A 14332-nucleotide genomic window follows, 5' to 3' on the forward strand; every position below is an offset into this window, starting at 1 on the left:
TTCAGTAATGCTGCCATTGCTGTCCCGTTCGCTCAAGCAGGAAACTCAGGGGACTCAGGGCGGTCTCCTCCCGAGTCCTCCTCTCCCTCACACCCCCACACCCCGTCGATCACCAGCCCTGCAGCTTGACCTTGGCAGTATTTTCTTCCTTCCTTTTTTTTTTTTTGTTAAGATTCTTTATTTATTGAACTTTAGAGAGGGGGACGGGAGGGAGAAAGAGTGGGAGAGAAACATCTCTCTGTTGCCTTTTGCACATCCCCAGCTGGGGACCTGGATCGCAACCCAGGCAGAGGCCCTGACTGGGAATCAAACTGGTGACCTTTTGGTTTGCAGGTCAGCCCTCAGTCCACTGAGCCACACCAGCCAGGGATTGACCTTGGCAGTATTTTCAACCTGACCATTTCTCATCGCAAATGCCGTCACACTAATCAGTTCTCTGACAACTTTCCCTTGCACTTTAGCCGGTAGAGGTTATAGAAGTGCGGGGGTGTCCACGCTGCTGTCCTGTCTAAACCCCAGTGACGTTCACAACACTTGGGACTAAGTCGATCCTCTTCCTGCAGCTCCCAAACCCTCCTCTGCCCCAGCCTCTGTTCTCTCACTCCAAGTCTCAGTCATGCCGGCTGCATTTAGTTGCTTGACTTGCCTTTGTCCGCGCTCTGACCTCTTTGTGGGTCTATTTTCTTTCCCCTGACCCCCTCCCTAATCTGGCTTCTTCCTGTTTACAGGACAGTCCCTCCCGAAAGCCATTTTCTGTTTCTTGAATGGGACTGGTTCCTCTGTGTGTGTGTCCCCAGAGCACGCTGGACTGGCTGGGGGACAGCATTCACACTTCGTCATCATAACGTGGCTCGTTTGTGCCGTCCCCGGGAGACTGTGATTACGAGGCAGGGACTATCTGTCCTACTCTTGCTGTGTCTTCTGACCTAGCACGGTGTCTGGCACGTAATAAGAGCTCAGTGAATATGTGTCAGGAAATGCCCTGACTGGTGTGGCTCAGTAGGCTGGGCATTGTCCTGCAGAGGGAAAGGTTGCCGGTTCAGTTCTGGGTCAGGGCACAGGCTTGGGTTGTAGGTTTGGTCCCCGGGTTGGTCGGGGCGCGTAGGAGAGGCAACCAATCCCTGTTTCTCTCCTTCTCTTTCTCCCTCCCTTCCCTTCTCGCTAAACATAAGTAAATAAAGTCTTTAAAAAATTGTCAGGAAATGAAAGTGCTCATATTTCTGTGCTCTAAAGGCTGAACACATGTTTTGGCAAACATTACATTACGGATGTATTTATTGGGAAAGTTTTACAAAACAGTTCTAAAAAAATCACACTTATGTATATATGTAATAAGCTACTTTTGTGGAAAGGAACATAAATTGGGAATAAACAGAAAATTCAGCCAAGATGATTATCAGTTAGTGAGTGAGAATAGCTGGTAAAGGGAAAAGAGAAAAACCAAAAGGTAGAAGTCAAGGTAAGAGGAAAAGCACTTAAGAAATAAAGAAGGAAAAACATGGATACATAGATTCAGCATAAGAGTGAGCCTCACAAGTGACCTGGGAAGGGAGCCACGAGGCTCTTTGAGGGGGACAGGTGACGATTCTTCACGAATCATTACTTATTCTAGGGGCAGCACTCTCCACGTATGAAAATCTAGTACAACCTTGTGCTGTGTGTCTGGTGTCTTGTCGCCCCAAAATGAACAAGGAAGTCCAGCAAGCAAGGCCCGCATGCGACCAAGCACCTGGAATAATCAGTAAGGCTGGCTAAGGGAGTCTGTCATGCGATGACACAGCATCAGTGTGTCACAGCAGAGGTGACCGGAGGTGGCCCGGGGAGCCTGGGGCGGGGGGGGGGGGGGGGGGGGGGGGGGGGGTGGAGGAGGGGGAGGCCATGGTGCTCCGTGCAGGGAGCTTCTGGTTCACAGGGGAAAGTGGAGGAGAAATGGACAAGTACTGTGAGACCTGGGAGGGGAGAAATACTTAAGAGCAGCAGATAGCAACCGGGCACAAGGAGACAAAAGACACATCATGAAGTGCTGAAGGGAGGAAATGCGGAGATCAGGACAGAGACGCAGGCGCCACAAGAAAGAGAAGCAGAGGCAGAGAGGTGGGGAGAGAGAGAGCGGGGAGGGGAAGAAGAGACTGAGCAGTCAGGAAACGGAGAGCAAAACAAGCAAAGCCGGCCCCTGGCGCCATCCGTCCTCACCCCAGCGTCCTGTGACTGACCGAAGCTCCGGCCACCGCAGGCCACAGGACTCCGCGGCGGGACTCGGCCGCCCGGAGCAGGGACCCTGCCTAGAAGCTTTGCACGCTGCCGGGCCTCTCCTGACATCCCCGTATCGGGGGTGTCCTGCCGGCTTTCAGATTGTGTTCCTTTGTGCAGGGATCAGCAGCGAATCCAGGGCGGAGGAGGAGGCGCCTCAGGAAGCCCAGAGCCCAGCGCCGGGGCGTGGGCCGGGTGAGGAGGATGAGGACGGCCGGCCTGGCACGTGTCTGGATGAAACAGGTAGAATAAAATGTTCCCCAAAATTGCTCCGTCGCGTCAAGCCCTACCAGAATGATGGCAGTCATAAAACAACGGCCCAGGGAACTAACGTGACACCTTTTGTTTTTCAGATCCAAGCCACGAATCATAGAGATAAACTAAATACCTGGTTGGGCAAGTCCCTTCCAGCATCCCATAATAAGTCTGCCCAATCCCAGAATGCTTTGCCTCACTGATGGATACCAGGACATCAGTGTTCCAAAAAAGGAAAAAGCCTGCTAAAATGCACCCTGACTGGTGAACTTCAGCGACATCGTGTTCCCACCAATAAAAAACTCCTAAGCCCCGCATTTGGGGTCCAGAACCTGAGGCCTTACCTCAGTGTTCTCGCCCTCTGCCAACCCTCGATAAACCTGGCTTTGCTTTTATCAGTGCCCCTGGTCTAAATTCTTTTATATCAGGAGACAAGAACCCAAGCTCCACAGCAACATGGATTTAGAGTTCTTCCTTCTTGGTGTGTTTTCCTTGGGGTGCACTCCCCGGCCAAGGGTCCACGTAACCCTGGGATTCCGCTCCTGGCGAATGTGGGAGGCAAGGCCCTATACACTGGCCATGCATTTATCTAGTGACCCCAGAGCAGAAACAAGATCGCATGCCTATAGTGGTGTAATAAAAATCTGTATTTGGCTTTTGTCCCTAGTTCCTGGCAGGGAGCTCCCAAAACCCTTAGAATATCCCCAGTGATAATAGTGACTTTTAAAAACCAACCGCATGATCAGAGGATTAGAACTTTCAGCTCCACCCCCTGACATCTGGGGAGAAATGGGAGGTGAAAGATTAAGTTCAGTCACGGATGGCCAATAATTTAATCAATCATGCTTATGTATTGCAGCCTTGATGAGGTCCCTAAACAACTGGGCTTGGGCGCCTTTGAGTTGGGGAATATATGGACGCGCTGGAGACGATGTGGAAGGTCTGGGCTGCTCCCCCAAGCCTTGTCCTCTGCGTCTCTTTCCTTTGGCTGCTCCTGAGTTGTTCCCTTTATAATAAAACTGTAATTGTAAGTAGAGCATATTCCTAAATTCAGTGAGGCTTTCTAGCAAATTATTGAACCTAAGGGAAGGCGCCCTGGGCACCCCAAATCTGTAGTGTGCTGGGTAGAAATGTGGGTAGCTTGGGGACCCCATTTATGGCTGGTATCTGAAGTGGGGGAACAAACCCTTGACCTGTGGGGTCTGTGATAATTCTGGGCAGTTAGTGTCAGAAGTGAATTGTTGACTATGACAAGTTTGAGCTTTTAGAAATTATAAATTGTTAATCAGATATGTTGTGCAAAGGCAAAGGGGGGTAGGATTGAGGGTGGGAAGTGGGAATGGGCGGGGAGGGGGGCAATGGAGACAACTGTACTTGAACAACAATAAAAAAATAAATAACATGAGTTGCGAACACCACACACACACACACAAAGATACATTGTGTATCTTTCTATAAGATACACATAAATTCTATAAGAGTGGCAGATTAAGGTCAATCATGCTATTAGGACAAAAGGCAATAAGGCAAAAGGATAACTACGTGTCCTGACTCATAATTTACTATAAATTAGGGCCTGACTTTGTGAAACTACATGTTAATTTATAGATGTTTGTCTAGTAGAGATGCAAATGATTTGTTTAGTAGAAAGATAACCCCAAAGATTGTGATTTAATTGGCTTGTAGGGAGGACATGAGCTGGTTTTGGCTCTAATGTGGGAAACTTGTTTCAGCCAGCTTGGTTTTCCTGGCTAACTTTACAAGCCTGCTGTTTTTTTTAGTCCTGTGTTAGTAGTTCACACACATTGCAATAAATAAGGAAAAAAAGGAAAGAAAAAAGAAAAAAGAGAAATCAATGAATGTTTTATGTGGGGAGGAGGAAAGAAGAGAAAACTTTACTTACGAACATAATAAATAAGTCAAATAAGTAGAAGCACATGATATGATCCTTTACAGAAAGACTCAATATTTTCTATTGTGAACTTCACTCCCAATTATTCAATAAGAGAACTGGACAAGGCAATTTTAAATTTTATTTAGAAAAATAAATGAGCCGAAATGGTGACAAAAAAATTGAAATAAGTGTGATATGATGTTTGTAGGGTAGCAGGTGGCGTGGGGCCACGGGCACAGGGCCGCCCCCTGCTGGCGGCTCTAGAGGGGAAGCCAACAGGGACAGTATCACGACATGGTGGGCGTGGACTGAGAGCTGTCCTTGCTAGTTTTCTGAACTCCAAAAATGTTTCTGAAATCATCCTCAAATTTGGCCTCCAGTTGAAGTCCCAGCCTGATGAACTTATGGCCCTGAAAAAGCAAAGGTGGAAACAGTAAGAGCCACTGCTAATGAGCTTGGACTCCCAAGGTTTCAGACCACCCAGATCTTCGTTTTAGGCTGCCCCCAAACATTAAGTGAGCCTTCGTCCAGTGAAGAAGACCTTACGCTCCCTGACAGCGTGATCATTTCTCTTTATCTGGAAGACAGAGAAGCAAAAATAGTGCTGCACTGCAGCCTAATTCTTCATCAGAAGATGACTGATTGATTTAATCTGACAAAATTCTAGTTATTTGAGTTTTGAGCACAGCACATATGACTTGCAACAATGGGATAGCATGGAAGGGTCTGTGGCAAATTCACGGTGCCTTTTCCCTTTATTCTCACCTCTTGTTATTTAATCCTCCTTAACTTTTTGATGCGGCACTAGGGGATTTGGATGTAAAGAAATCCAGGATTTTGAAATTTGAGGAAGCTGATTTGGTATCTCCCTTTAGAGAAGAGAAACACTAGTGCCTTTGACGTGCACTCTGCTGTGCAAGGGATGGGGTCTGCAGTCCCCTGCTGGCTGCAGGAGGAGATCGGCTGCTGGGCCGTGAGCAGACTCTGAGGCCCTAAGGCTGTGGTCTGCCAGCACGCCTCTGGTTTGTGAGCATTTCCCCCTCTGTAGTCACAGGGCGGTTAGGATCCTTCCAGAATTTTTACTTGTGTGGGCTTGCCGCACGATGAGGGAAGTCATCACATTTATCTGGTATAAGACAATGAAAGGCCAAGTGTCTTAATTGAAAGAAAAAGGGATTCAGGGACAGCCACTTACCTTGTAAAATGTCCTGTGGTTCTGAAAGATGAGGCGCATGTCCTGCATAAACTCCTTCACTTGGCAGTACAACTTCCAAGTCATCTTTTTCCTGATTTTGTCTAACCACATGCACTTCTTCAGGCCCTGAAGTGCCTTTTTACTCTGTGGATGAAAATGCCAAAGGGTAGGCTGTTAGCATGGTTCCAAGTCTACATTCTACAGACTCTTCACTGCTCTGAACTGGGCATTCATGTTCCACTCCCCAGACTCATATGTTGAAACCCCAGCCCCCAATGTGATGGTCTTAGGAGGCAGGGCCTTTGGGAGATAATTAGGTCATGAGGGTGGAGTGCTCATGAGTGGGATTAGTGCCCTTTTTAAGCGGACCCCAGAGAGCTCTCTCCCTGCTTCCACCATGTGTGGCCACAACACGATGTTGGCATTCTGCAATGTGAAAGAGGGCCCTTGCCAGAACCTGACCATGCTGGCACCCAGGTCTTGGGCTTCCAGCTTCCAGAACCACAAGAAACACATCTCTATTGTTGAAGCCACACAATCTGTGGCACCTTGTCACAGCAGTCTAAGCTTCTAAGGGCTGACTGCACAGACTAAGAAAGACATCCATCAACAAGACAGTGATAAGGGCAACTGACACCCACTGCATTCACATTGCAAATTTGACAAATGCCAGTGTTGGCCTTTGTTGCTGTTACTTACATGGTATGGTTTTGTGGCAAAAAAGGGGCTTTCTGAACAGGAATAGACCTTCAAGAGGAGGAATTCACATTTCTGCAAAAGATAAAGGTGATCTTAAGTGGGAAGCAGCTTGGAGAGAATGAACTCTTCTTCATGTTCAGACAGAATGCTCCTGTGGAAACACAGGACGGGCATCTCCTTTGGAAGACAGATTTTGGTGAATGATCATATGATCAGAGCACAGTGAGGGACAGCAGCTTGCCTCTGGGCATCATCCCTCCAGCCCCTGCAAGATTGTGCCTCTCCTCTCCACTGAACAGAAGGGAGGACAGAGGCTGCATCTTCACATGGCAACTCACCAGCTTCTCCTCATTCAGCATCTGCCTCTCCAGGACCTCCGATTCCTGATAACATGGTTGATTTTCTGGGCACTTTTCCCAAATGGCCTTTATCTGGCAGAAGATGCAACTCCATGGGTTCCTGAGAGGCAGGACATAAAGTGAGCAGGGGCAGGTTCTCTGTGAAGTGGCCACCACTCCTCCAGCTGTTAAAGTCCTCTGTTCAGGAACAACTATTGGTTGCCACCTTGCAGCCAACTTTGGTCTTGGAGGCTCCTCCACACTAGAGTCCCATTGGGCTCCATCGCCAAAGACACCCCTCCCATTAGTAGGCTACTGAGTTAGGTGTCATGGTGGACAATGGACTCCCATTCATCTCAAAACTTAGGTTTCTCACCTGAGCCACCAGGAGTGTGGTAATGAGCCCGGGCTGCCACAGTAGAGTGTGGGGAATCGGCAGCGAGTCTTGGGCCTCCACCAACCATCAGGTCATAGGAAAAGTCAGGACACCAGCTCTTGCCTCTCAACTTTGCTGAATAAGCACAGAGCACAAGCCACAGGCATCCTTCCCTCTGGCCAATGTGGTCTGGCCTTATCTACGCCTAGAATCTGTGCTGCAGAGACTTCCTGAGAAGGAAATCTACTGAGAGAGTGTCAGATATTCTATTTGCCCCTAGAGCCCTTTCAATAATACCAGGCTCTCTGTGCTGGGAGGCTCTCAATGATCAGGTGAATACAATGATTCATCTTAGAGATGTCATTTAGCCTCTCTCCTGGCCACCCCAGTCCTTTCTCAAGAGGCCCATTATAAATTAAGATGTACAAATTGTCAGTTGTAAAAACAGTCATGGGGACATAAAGTACAGGAGAGGGAATATAGTCAATAACATTGTAATAATTATATGGTGTCAGATGGGTACTAGACTTATTGGGGGCATTAATAGGTAAGTTATACAAATGTTTAATTACAATGTGGTACACCTGAAACTAATATAATGCTGCATGTCAACTGTAATTGAAAAAATAGAGGTCCATTACAAAGAGCCCACGGTGTGGGGATGGGGACTATTTGTTGGTCCAACCAAAAGAAGGACTATCTTCTGGCCATGTAAATTGCTGACCACAGAGGTTCACGCTGGATCCCTGAGGTGGCACCACTCCCTGGGAGCTACCGCAGAGCAGGTGGGTTATGTTAGACTCCTCCCATTCCGGAGGACAACGCTCTGTCCTCACGGAGACACACACATTTCTGGAAGGCATCCTCTGCTCACACCACGACTTAAAGATGCCGGATGCCAGATGCCTCATCAATCTCCCAGTTAGTCGACATGCCATAACCTCTGACCAAGGAGGCATTTTACAGCCCAGGGAACGCAGCAGTGGACTCACCCTCAGAATTCATGAGTCTCATCCTGGACCCTGTCACCCAGGGTCAGCTGGGAATGGCCTTCTGAGGACCCATCACAGCTCCTGCTTTGCCAAGTCCGTGATGTTCCCAAGGCAGGTGATTCATGCCTTCCACCAGCAGCTAATGTATGGCTCCAGGACCCCATCAAAGAGTGTGGGTTGGGGAACAGAGCCAGGCAGGTGGCGGGGACACCTCCTTCTATTACGCCTAATAACTACTTGAGGAGTTTTTGCTTCCCAAGAATCTGCTGCTGCTAGCACGGTTAAGTAGCTCTGACATGTGAGGACCCTGCTTCCTCTGCATCAAGACACATCCAACGAGAGACAAAGCTTGCAGGCTGTGCGCATGCTTGGGAAGAGCTGCACCACAGCAAGAGGGGATCGGGCCTCACTCACATGTCAGGATCAATATGATGGATGTGGCATTTCATATGGAAGGACCTTGGACAAGTATCACAGCAGAACAGCTTTCCTCTTTTACAACACACCTCACATTCATTGGCGTTTTCTGGCTAGAAGGGGAGAGAATGTAGACATTACTGGAATCAGTGAGACTCTGGAAGGTTGACAGGTTGGGATTCTAGAACAGACAGACTTTGCTTGTACCAAGGTGACACTTGTAAGTTTCTCTCCACAAAATATTAAGGAACAACACCAAGTAGAGATTTTAGAAGGCATTCTGGTTTGCAGTGACGTTCAGGAGGAAGTGGCTGTATAGATGAGGACAGTTTTCCTTAGGAAGGCAGAGATTCAGCCAGCAACAACAAAGGGTGCAATAAAGATAACGGGAGAAATTTATGATTCTGCTGTAAAAACCTGGCTCAGTAATACACTCTTATCTAGTTGTCTATATTGTATCATCTAAACTGACTCATCGAAGAGTGCTCTACTGAGAATTTAATATGATGTCATAAACTTCTGAAATATCACTGCACCCCACTTTTTTTGGGAAGACCATGGGCACAGATGACCAGGTGAATGTCAGGGAAGACAGTGCTCTTCAGCTCTGGGGGCCTGGGGAAGATGCCCCATGACTCAGCTTGGCATGTAAGGTGTGGAGGCTCCATCTCTGAACAGCCAGAGAGTGATGACCTGGTGCTTTGTTCTGTGTAAGGAGGATGGAGGAGCCCATAAAATTGATTGATGCTGGATCTTCCACCAATCTTAATATGTGGGACTTGCAACCAGATTTGATTTCATTTAGTGAAGTCAAAAATTTGGCAATGTTTACATTTAAGTATTGTGGAATGAAAAAATACATGTTAAAATTGTAGAATTTATAGGTGAAAATAAGAATTGGTCAAGGAATGACCCATTTGGAGGGCGAGGGAAATCACGTTTTCTGTTTTTTTCTGTGTGTGTGACATTCTATATGGCAATAACGTGAATTTCTACATACTAAAATTTCTATATGTTGCCCTGGCTGGGTGGCTCATTTGGTTGGAGTGTCATCCAAACCAAAGGGCCACGGGTTTGGTCTCCAGCCAGGGCACATACCTAGGTTGTGGGTTCAGTTCTCAGTTGGGGTGTATATGGGAAGCAATGATCGATGTTTCTCTCTCACATTGATGTTTCTCTCCCTCAAGCTTTCCCTCCTTTCCTCTCTCTCTAACATCAATAAGCATGTCCTCAGGTGAGGATAAAAAAATAATAGTAAAATGAAGTTTCTATGTATGAGGTTCATGTGTCTGTGATGGAGTTGGAGAAATGTCCGGAAAGATTTGGCTTCCTTTTCTGGGACCAGCTGAGCAGAAAGAGAGTAGTTTGAGGAGAACTGTGTGGAAGGGAAGCGTTTCACCCAATGGATGGGTAATAGCCCTGCACCCAGATGAAAATGTCCTGTCTATTCCATGCATTAGAAGGAGGAATTCTAGGACAATATAGGTACAAAATAATGCACAGACTTGGGGACTGGCCTGTCCAGTGACAGATGGTTGAGATGCCGATGGGTGGTGAGGAAGTGGGAGGTGCCTGGGAGGGCCATTCCATTTCTTCCTTCTAGAAACACCACGCTTTGCCCTGTGACACTCCGCTCTCTTGGATTCCCCCCTAACACTCTGCCCCCTTCCCTGAAGCCTCCTCACGTAGAATGGTGGAATTCCGTGGGGCTCTGTTCTACATCCCCTCGCTCCTTTCACTACTCCCACGACCACGCCTACCATAGTTAGCCTTAAACTTTAAAACCTGTGTCTCCTTCTGAGTCCCTAAACAGCCACACTCTGCTTCCCATCATCTCTAGTTAGACGTCTTTCATCATATCTAAAATCCACTCTGTCTCCAACCACATTCCTTGTCTTCCTGCCTGGAATCTATTCCCTCTTTAGCTCCCCTCTCACCAAATACCCCATCATTCGTCCAGGAGCCTGGAAGTGAACACAGATTCCTTCCTTTCCCCACCCAGACATCCACTCCATCACCAGTGCTGCAGGTCCCACTTTTAAAATATCTCATCCTCGGTGCTTTAGTGAGGTCCGCTGCTAGAAAGATGTGGAGGGGGCCCTAATCATAACACCATCTTATTAGCCAAAGGAAAGTGGCCCCCTACTAGGGTTACAAATCATAAGTCAGAATATCATCTCTGTATTCAGTGAGCTTAGGTGAGTTGGACTTTACCTGAATTTGTGAATTCTCTTCGTTTATAAATGTCATATAAAAAGAAGAGGAACAAAAGTCACATCTATGAGGAACTTCTAAGCAGCAATACGTCTTTTGCTCATGTTCTCTCTTCTAATAGGAAAACTTGTGGAGTGGCTTGTTAGAGGCCTCCTTGGGAACACCCCCACATGGGCCTGGCTTGGCCTGGCTTGCCCTGTCATGGGGTCATGTAACTGTTTTTCCGTTTTGTCCTAACAGATGAGACTCACAGATGCTGACCACTATGTTAGGCTGCAGGTCAAGGTTTCTGAACATTGGGTATTGTTGGGATGACTTCCTTCCTTCCAGTCTGAAACAGGACTGCCTCTGCTTTCACTTGAGCCCAGGGAAAAGTGGCCACAGACAAACCACGGATTGTGATGCAAGGAACAGTGACCTGAGAGGCAACGATGTCACCACCTGCCTCTCTGGGTGGCCTGCAGCCCCCAGCCTCCCCATGCGTTATTCTCTCCTGTTAGACAATGAAGTTGGGGGAGGGAAGCTATAGGGGCTCCATAAAGGACCCACCTGCCCTGAATACATTCTTTGCAGAACTCATGGCAGGGTCTACACCTTAAACTTGCCAGCTTGGCCTGGCCTGTTCCTTCTGGCCTGCATGAAACCATCTCATCACTGCCTGAGCCATGGGGTGGATGTTTGGGATTTTTCTTCCCTTCCCTCTGCCTTTTTAAAAATGCCACTACCTTCTCATATTTCTCTTTACCTCTAATCTGCAGGCCAGCCCTGCCCATTTCCACTTCAAGAACCCTCCTCTAGAGACCTTAGTAGCCTAGAGCTCTGTCTCTCATAGCAACAGGGAGACAGGAAGGTTTCCACTGAGCAATGGAAAGGATGCTTTTACACTGGAGACACCCAACCCCAGAACCATCTATCTGATGTGGGTGATGCATCTGCTGTACTCTGCTCATCACACACAGTGACATGTTCCAACTGAGTGTGAGCACACTTCAGGAAAAGGTGGCATTGACACAGATAGCGTACCGAGGAAAAGGGCCTGGATTATTCTGGGGTTACAGGTGGGATTTAATACTTACGTATGGGTCAATAAAGCTACCACTGTGAGACTCTGGAGTTGTCTGTGGAAAGCAGAGAAAGGTTGAGTGACAATATTGAATATGAGCTTTCATTAACCCAACATCTGAACAGACTTTTTATGTAAAGGATTCATGCCCCCACCCTCCCTTTGTTTTGCATCTCCTTTTATGGGTCTGTATATCTAACTGGAGAACAAAATAACATTAAATTGTGTGTCAGTGATAGTTTGGTCCAACTCAAGTTCCGTTCTCTGGCTCTCAGATCCAAGGTGGCTTTTGTGAAGCCAAGTAGAGAGGGAGTCTGGCCCTCGTCTTCACAGATGGAGCCGGAGCTGCAGTGAGAGACTCAGGCTGACTCATCGCCTGCAGCCCCAGTGACCACAGGGCGCAGAGTCCTGGAAGGCATGCAGATGTCCCTGCAACTCCACCCCCTTCCACAGCTCTCTGGGCACAGCCCTAAGGATAAAATGAGCACAAGGTCCCAGTTCTACACCTCTTCTTCTTGAAGATCAGCACCTGTCCACTGTCTCCCGAATCCCAAGAGCTGCACTGACCTTGGGCACCTGCAAAATAACTTGGGCTCCATCTAATGTAGAACAATGACTGCCCTAGCTTTTGCTTCCAGCCTGGAGCAGAGGGGCCATAGACAAACGACCTAGTGGATACAAGGCAGAATGACCTGAGAGATGGCCATGTGACTGCCTGTCTCTCTGGGTGTCCTGGAACCCTCTCCCTCTCTATGAGTTATTCTCTCAGGTTAGACAATGATGTTAAAATAACCAGATAAGGTCAGTTCTGTCTCATTATCTGGTTTAAAGGGTCATTCTCCCCTCCATCTCTAATGTTTTAGTGCTTAAAGGGTCCTAGTCTCATACACTGTAATGTTTGAAAGAAGCAACTGCAAAAACATCATATTATAAAATCAAGTTTCATTAGAGTTAGTGAAATTAGTGAAGTTAGAAACTATAGAGGAGAATCAAGATGGCGGAGGAGTGAGTGGAAGTCACACTGATCTCCTCCCAGGAACAACCTGGAATTACAACTAAATTGTGGAGAAATCACCTGGAACAAACAACTGAACAATAGTGAGACAGGAACCTTGTAACCTCGGAGAGAGAAGAATCAACTTTAGGGCAATCTAACTGGTAAGGAGTACAGTAGAGATTCCAGAAGGCGGGCGGGCCACCCACAGGCAGCAGCACCAGGATATTGAAACTACCAGTTGGATCCCCCTGAGAAGAGCAGGGTCTAAACCAAAAGTGGGGATCTCTAGCCTACAGCACCAAAGACCAAAAAGTACACAGAAAACAGCCAGCTGTGAAAAGCGGCAGGGTTGTTCTCTGCCAGAGACAGGCAATTGGAGACACAAAGAGCCTTCTAAAGGGCCAATGCAGAATCTTAAAGGAAGCAAGGGAGAAACAGGTAGTAACATATAAGGGCGCCCCAATATGGCTAGCAGCTGACTTCTCAACAGAAACACTACAAGCCAGAAGGGAATGGCAAGAGATATTCCAAGTAATGACAAGCAGAGGCCTGCAACCAAGACTGGTCTACCCAGCAAGGCTCTCAATTAAAATGAAAGGCAAAATAAGGAGTTTCCCAGACAAAAGAAGGCTAAAATAGCACTTCTCCACCAAGTCAGCACTGCAAAATATGCTAAAGGGACTGCTTTAAGGAAATGAAGAAAAAGAGTCTATGAATACCCAGTTCCTTTCATAGCTGCCAATACTTGATATTACCAATATTTTTTAATATGTATTAATCTGATTGTGACAATGATATGTTATTTTAATTATTCATTAATTATTTGTTGAAACTAAACCTGTTTTTGTATATTTCTTGCCTATTTCTATTACTTTTAAAAACCTTTAAATGACTTTTTGGTATTCTTTATCCATTTTTTGATTAAATGTTTATAGAATTTTTTTCCCTAAAAAAACCCCAAACAAACTGTTAACCCTTTTTTAGATGTGTTGCAAATACTTTCCTATTCTATTACTTGTCCTTTAACTTTTTAAATACATATATTACTGTACAGCCTTAAATGTTTAATATAGTCCTATTGTCAATATTTTACTTTATAGCTTCTGGGTTTGAATATTTTACTTCAGGGTAAGAAAAATATAATTTTTTATTTTCTCCTAAAACTCCTTGGATTCTACATATTGATTTTTAACTCACCTGAATATTTCCTGTATAATGTGTGAGATAGGGCTCTATATTTGTTTTATTTCAAGTAATAACGGTCCATGCGCCTTATTTGTTGAATAAGCCGTATTTTACCCATTGATTTGAAATATCAACTTAATCATATATTACATTGTTAGACAGATATATACATTTGTCTCTAGAATGCTCATTATATTTCATTGATCTACTTGATTATTTCTGTGCTGGTGTCATGTTGGTTTAATTGCTGAAACTTTATAATGGTTTTACATTTTAAAAATATTTTATAATTAACTTTGACTAAAAAATAGATAAAATCAATCTGCATTTAAGAAAGAAAGAAATAAAAAGAGAGAGAAAGATGGAACTTCTACCTTTTGCGACAGCATAGATGGAATTGGAGAATATTAAGCTAAGTGAAATAAGCCAGTTGATGGAAGACAAATACCATACGATC

At 46.2% G+C, this 14332-nt stretch overlaps 1 protein-coding gene across 1 annotated transcript in view; it reads right to left on the minus strand.

Moving 5' to 3' along the window:
* Positions 1–4608: 4608 nt before the first annotated feature.
* The window catches only part of SP100 (SP100 nuclear antigen), a 74639-nt gene continuing 64915 nt past the window's right edge, over positions 4609–14332 (minus strand). Inside the window, exons 20-25 of the mRNA XM_054570869.1 lie at positions 11707–11748; positions 8414–8529; positions 6632–6752; positions 6294–6365; positions 5595–5738; positions 4609–4809 (exon numbers count right to left, since the gene is read on the minus strand). Of these exons, the coding sequence (XP_054426844.1) occupies positions 4687–4809; positions 5595–5738; positions 6294–6365; positions 6632–6752; positions 8414–8529; positions 11707–11748 (618 nt within the window). The 3' untranslated portion in view covers positions 4609–4686. The remainder of the gene's footprint in view (positions 4810–5594; positions 5739–6293; positions 6366–6631; positions 6753–8413; positions 8530–11706; positions 11749–14332) is intronic.

The sequence above is a fragment of the Pteronotus mesoamericanus genome, unplaced genomic scaffold (genome assembly GCF_021234165.1).
Source record: "Pteronotus mesoamericanus isolate MK-2021 breed Mesoamerican mustached bat unplaced genomic scaffold, CSHL_Meso_final contig_1018, whole genome shotgun sequence".
Classification (NCBI taxonomy): Eukaryota; Metazoa; Chordata; class Mammalia; order Chiroptera; family Mormoopidae; genus Pteronotus; species Pteronotus mesoamericanus.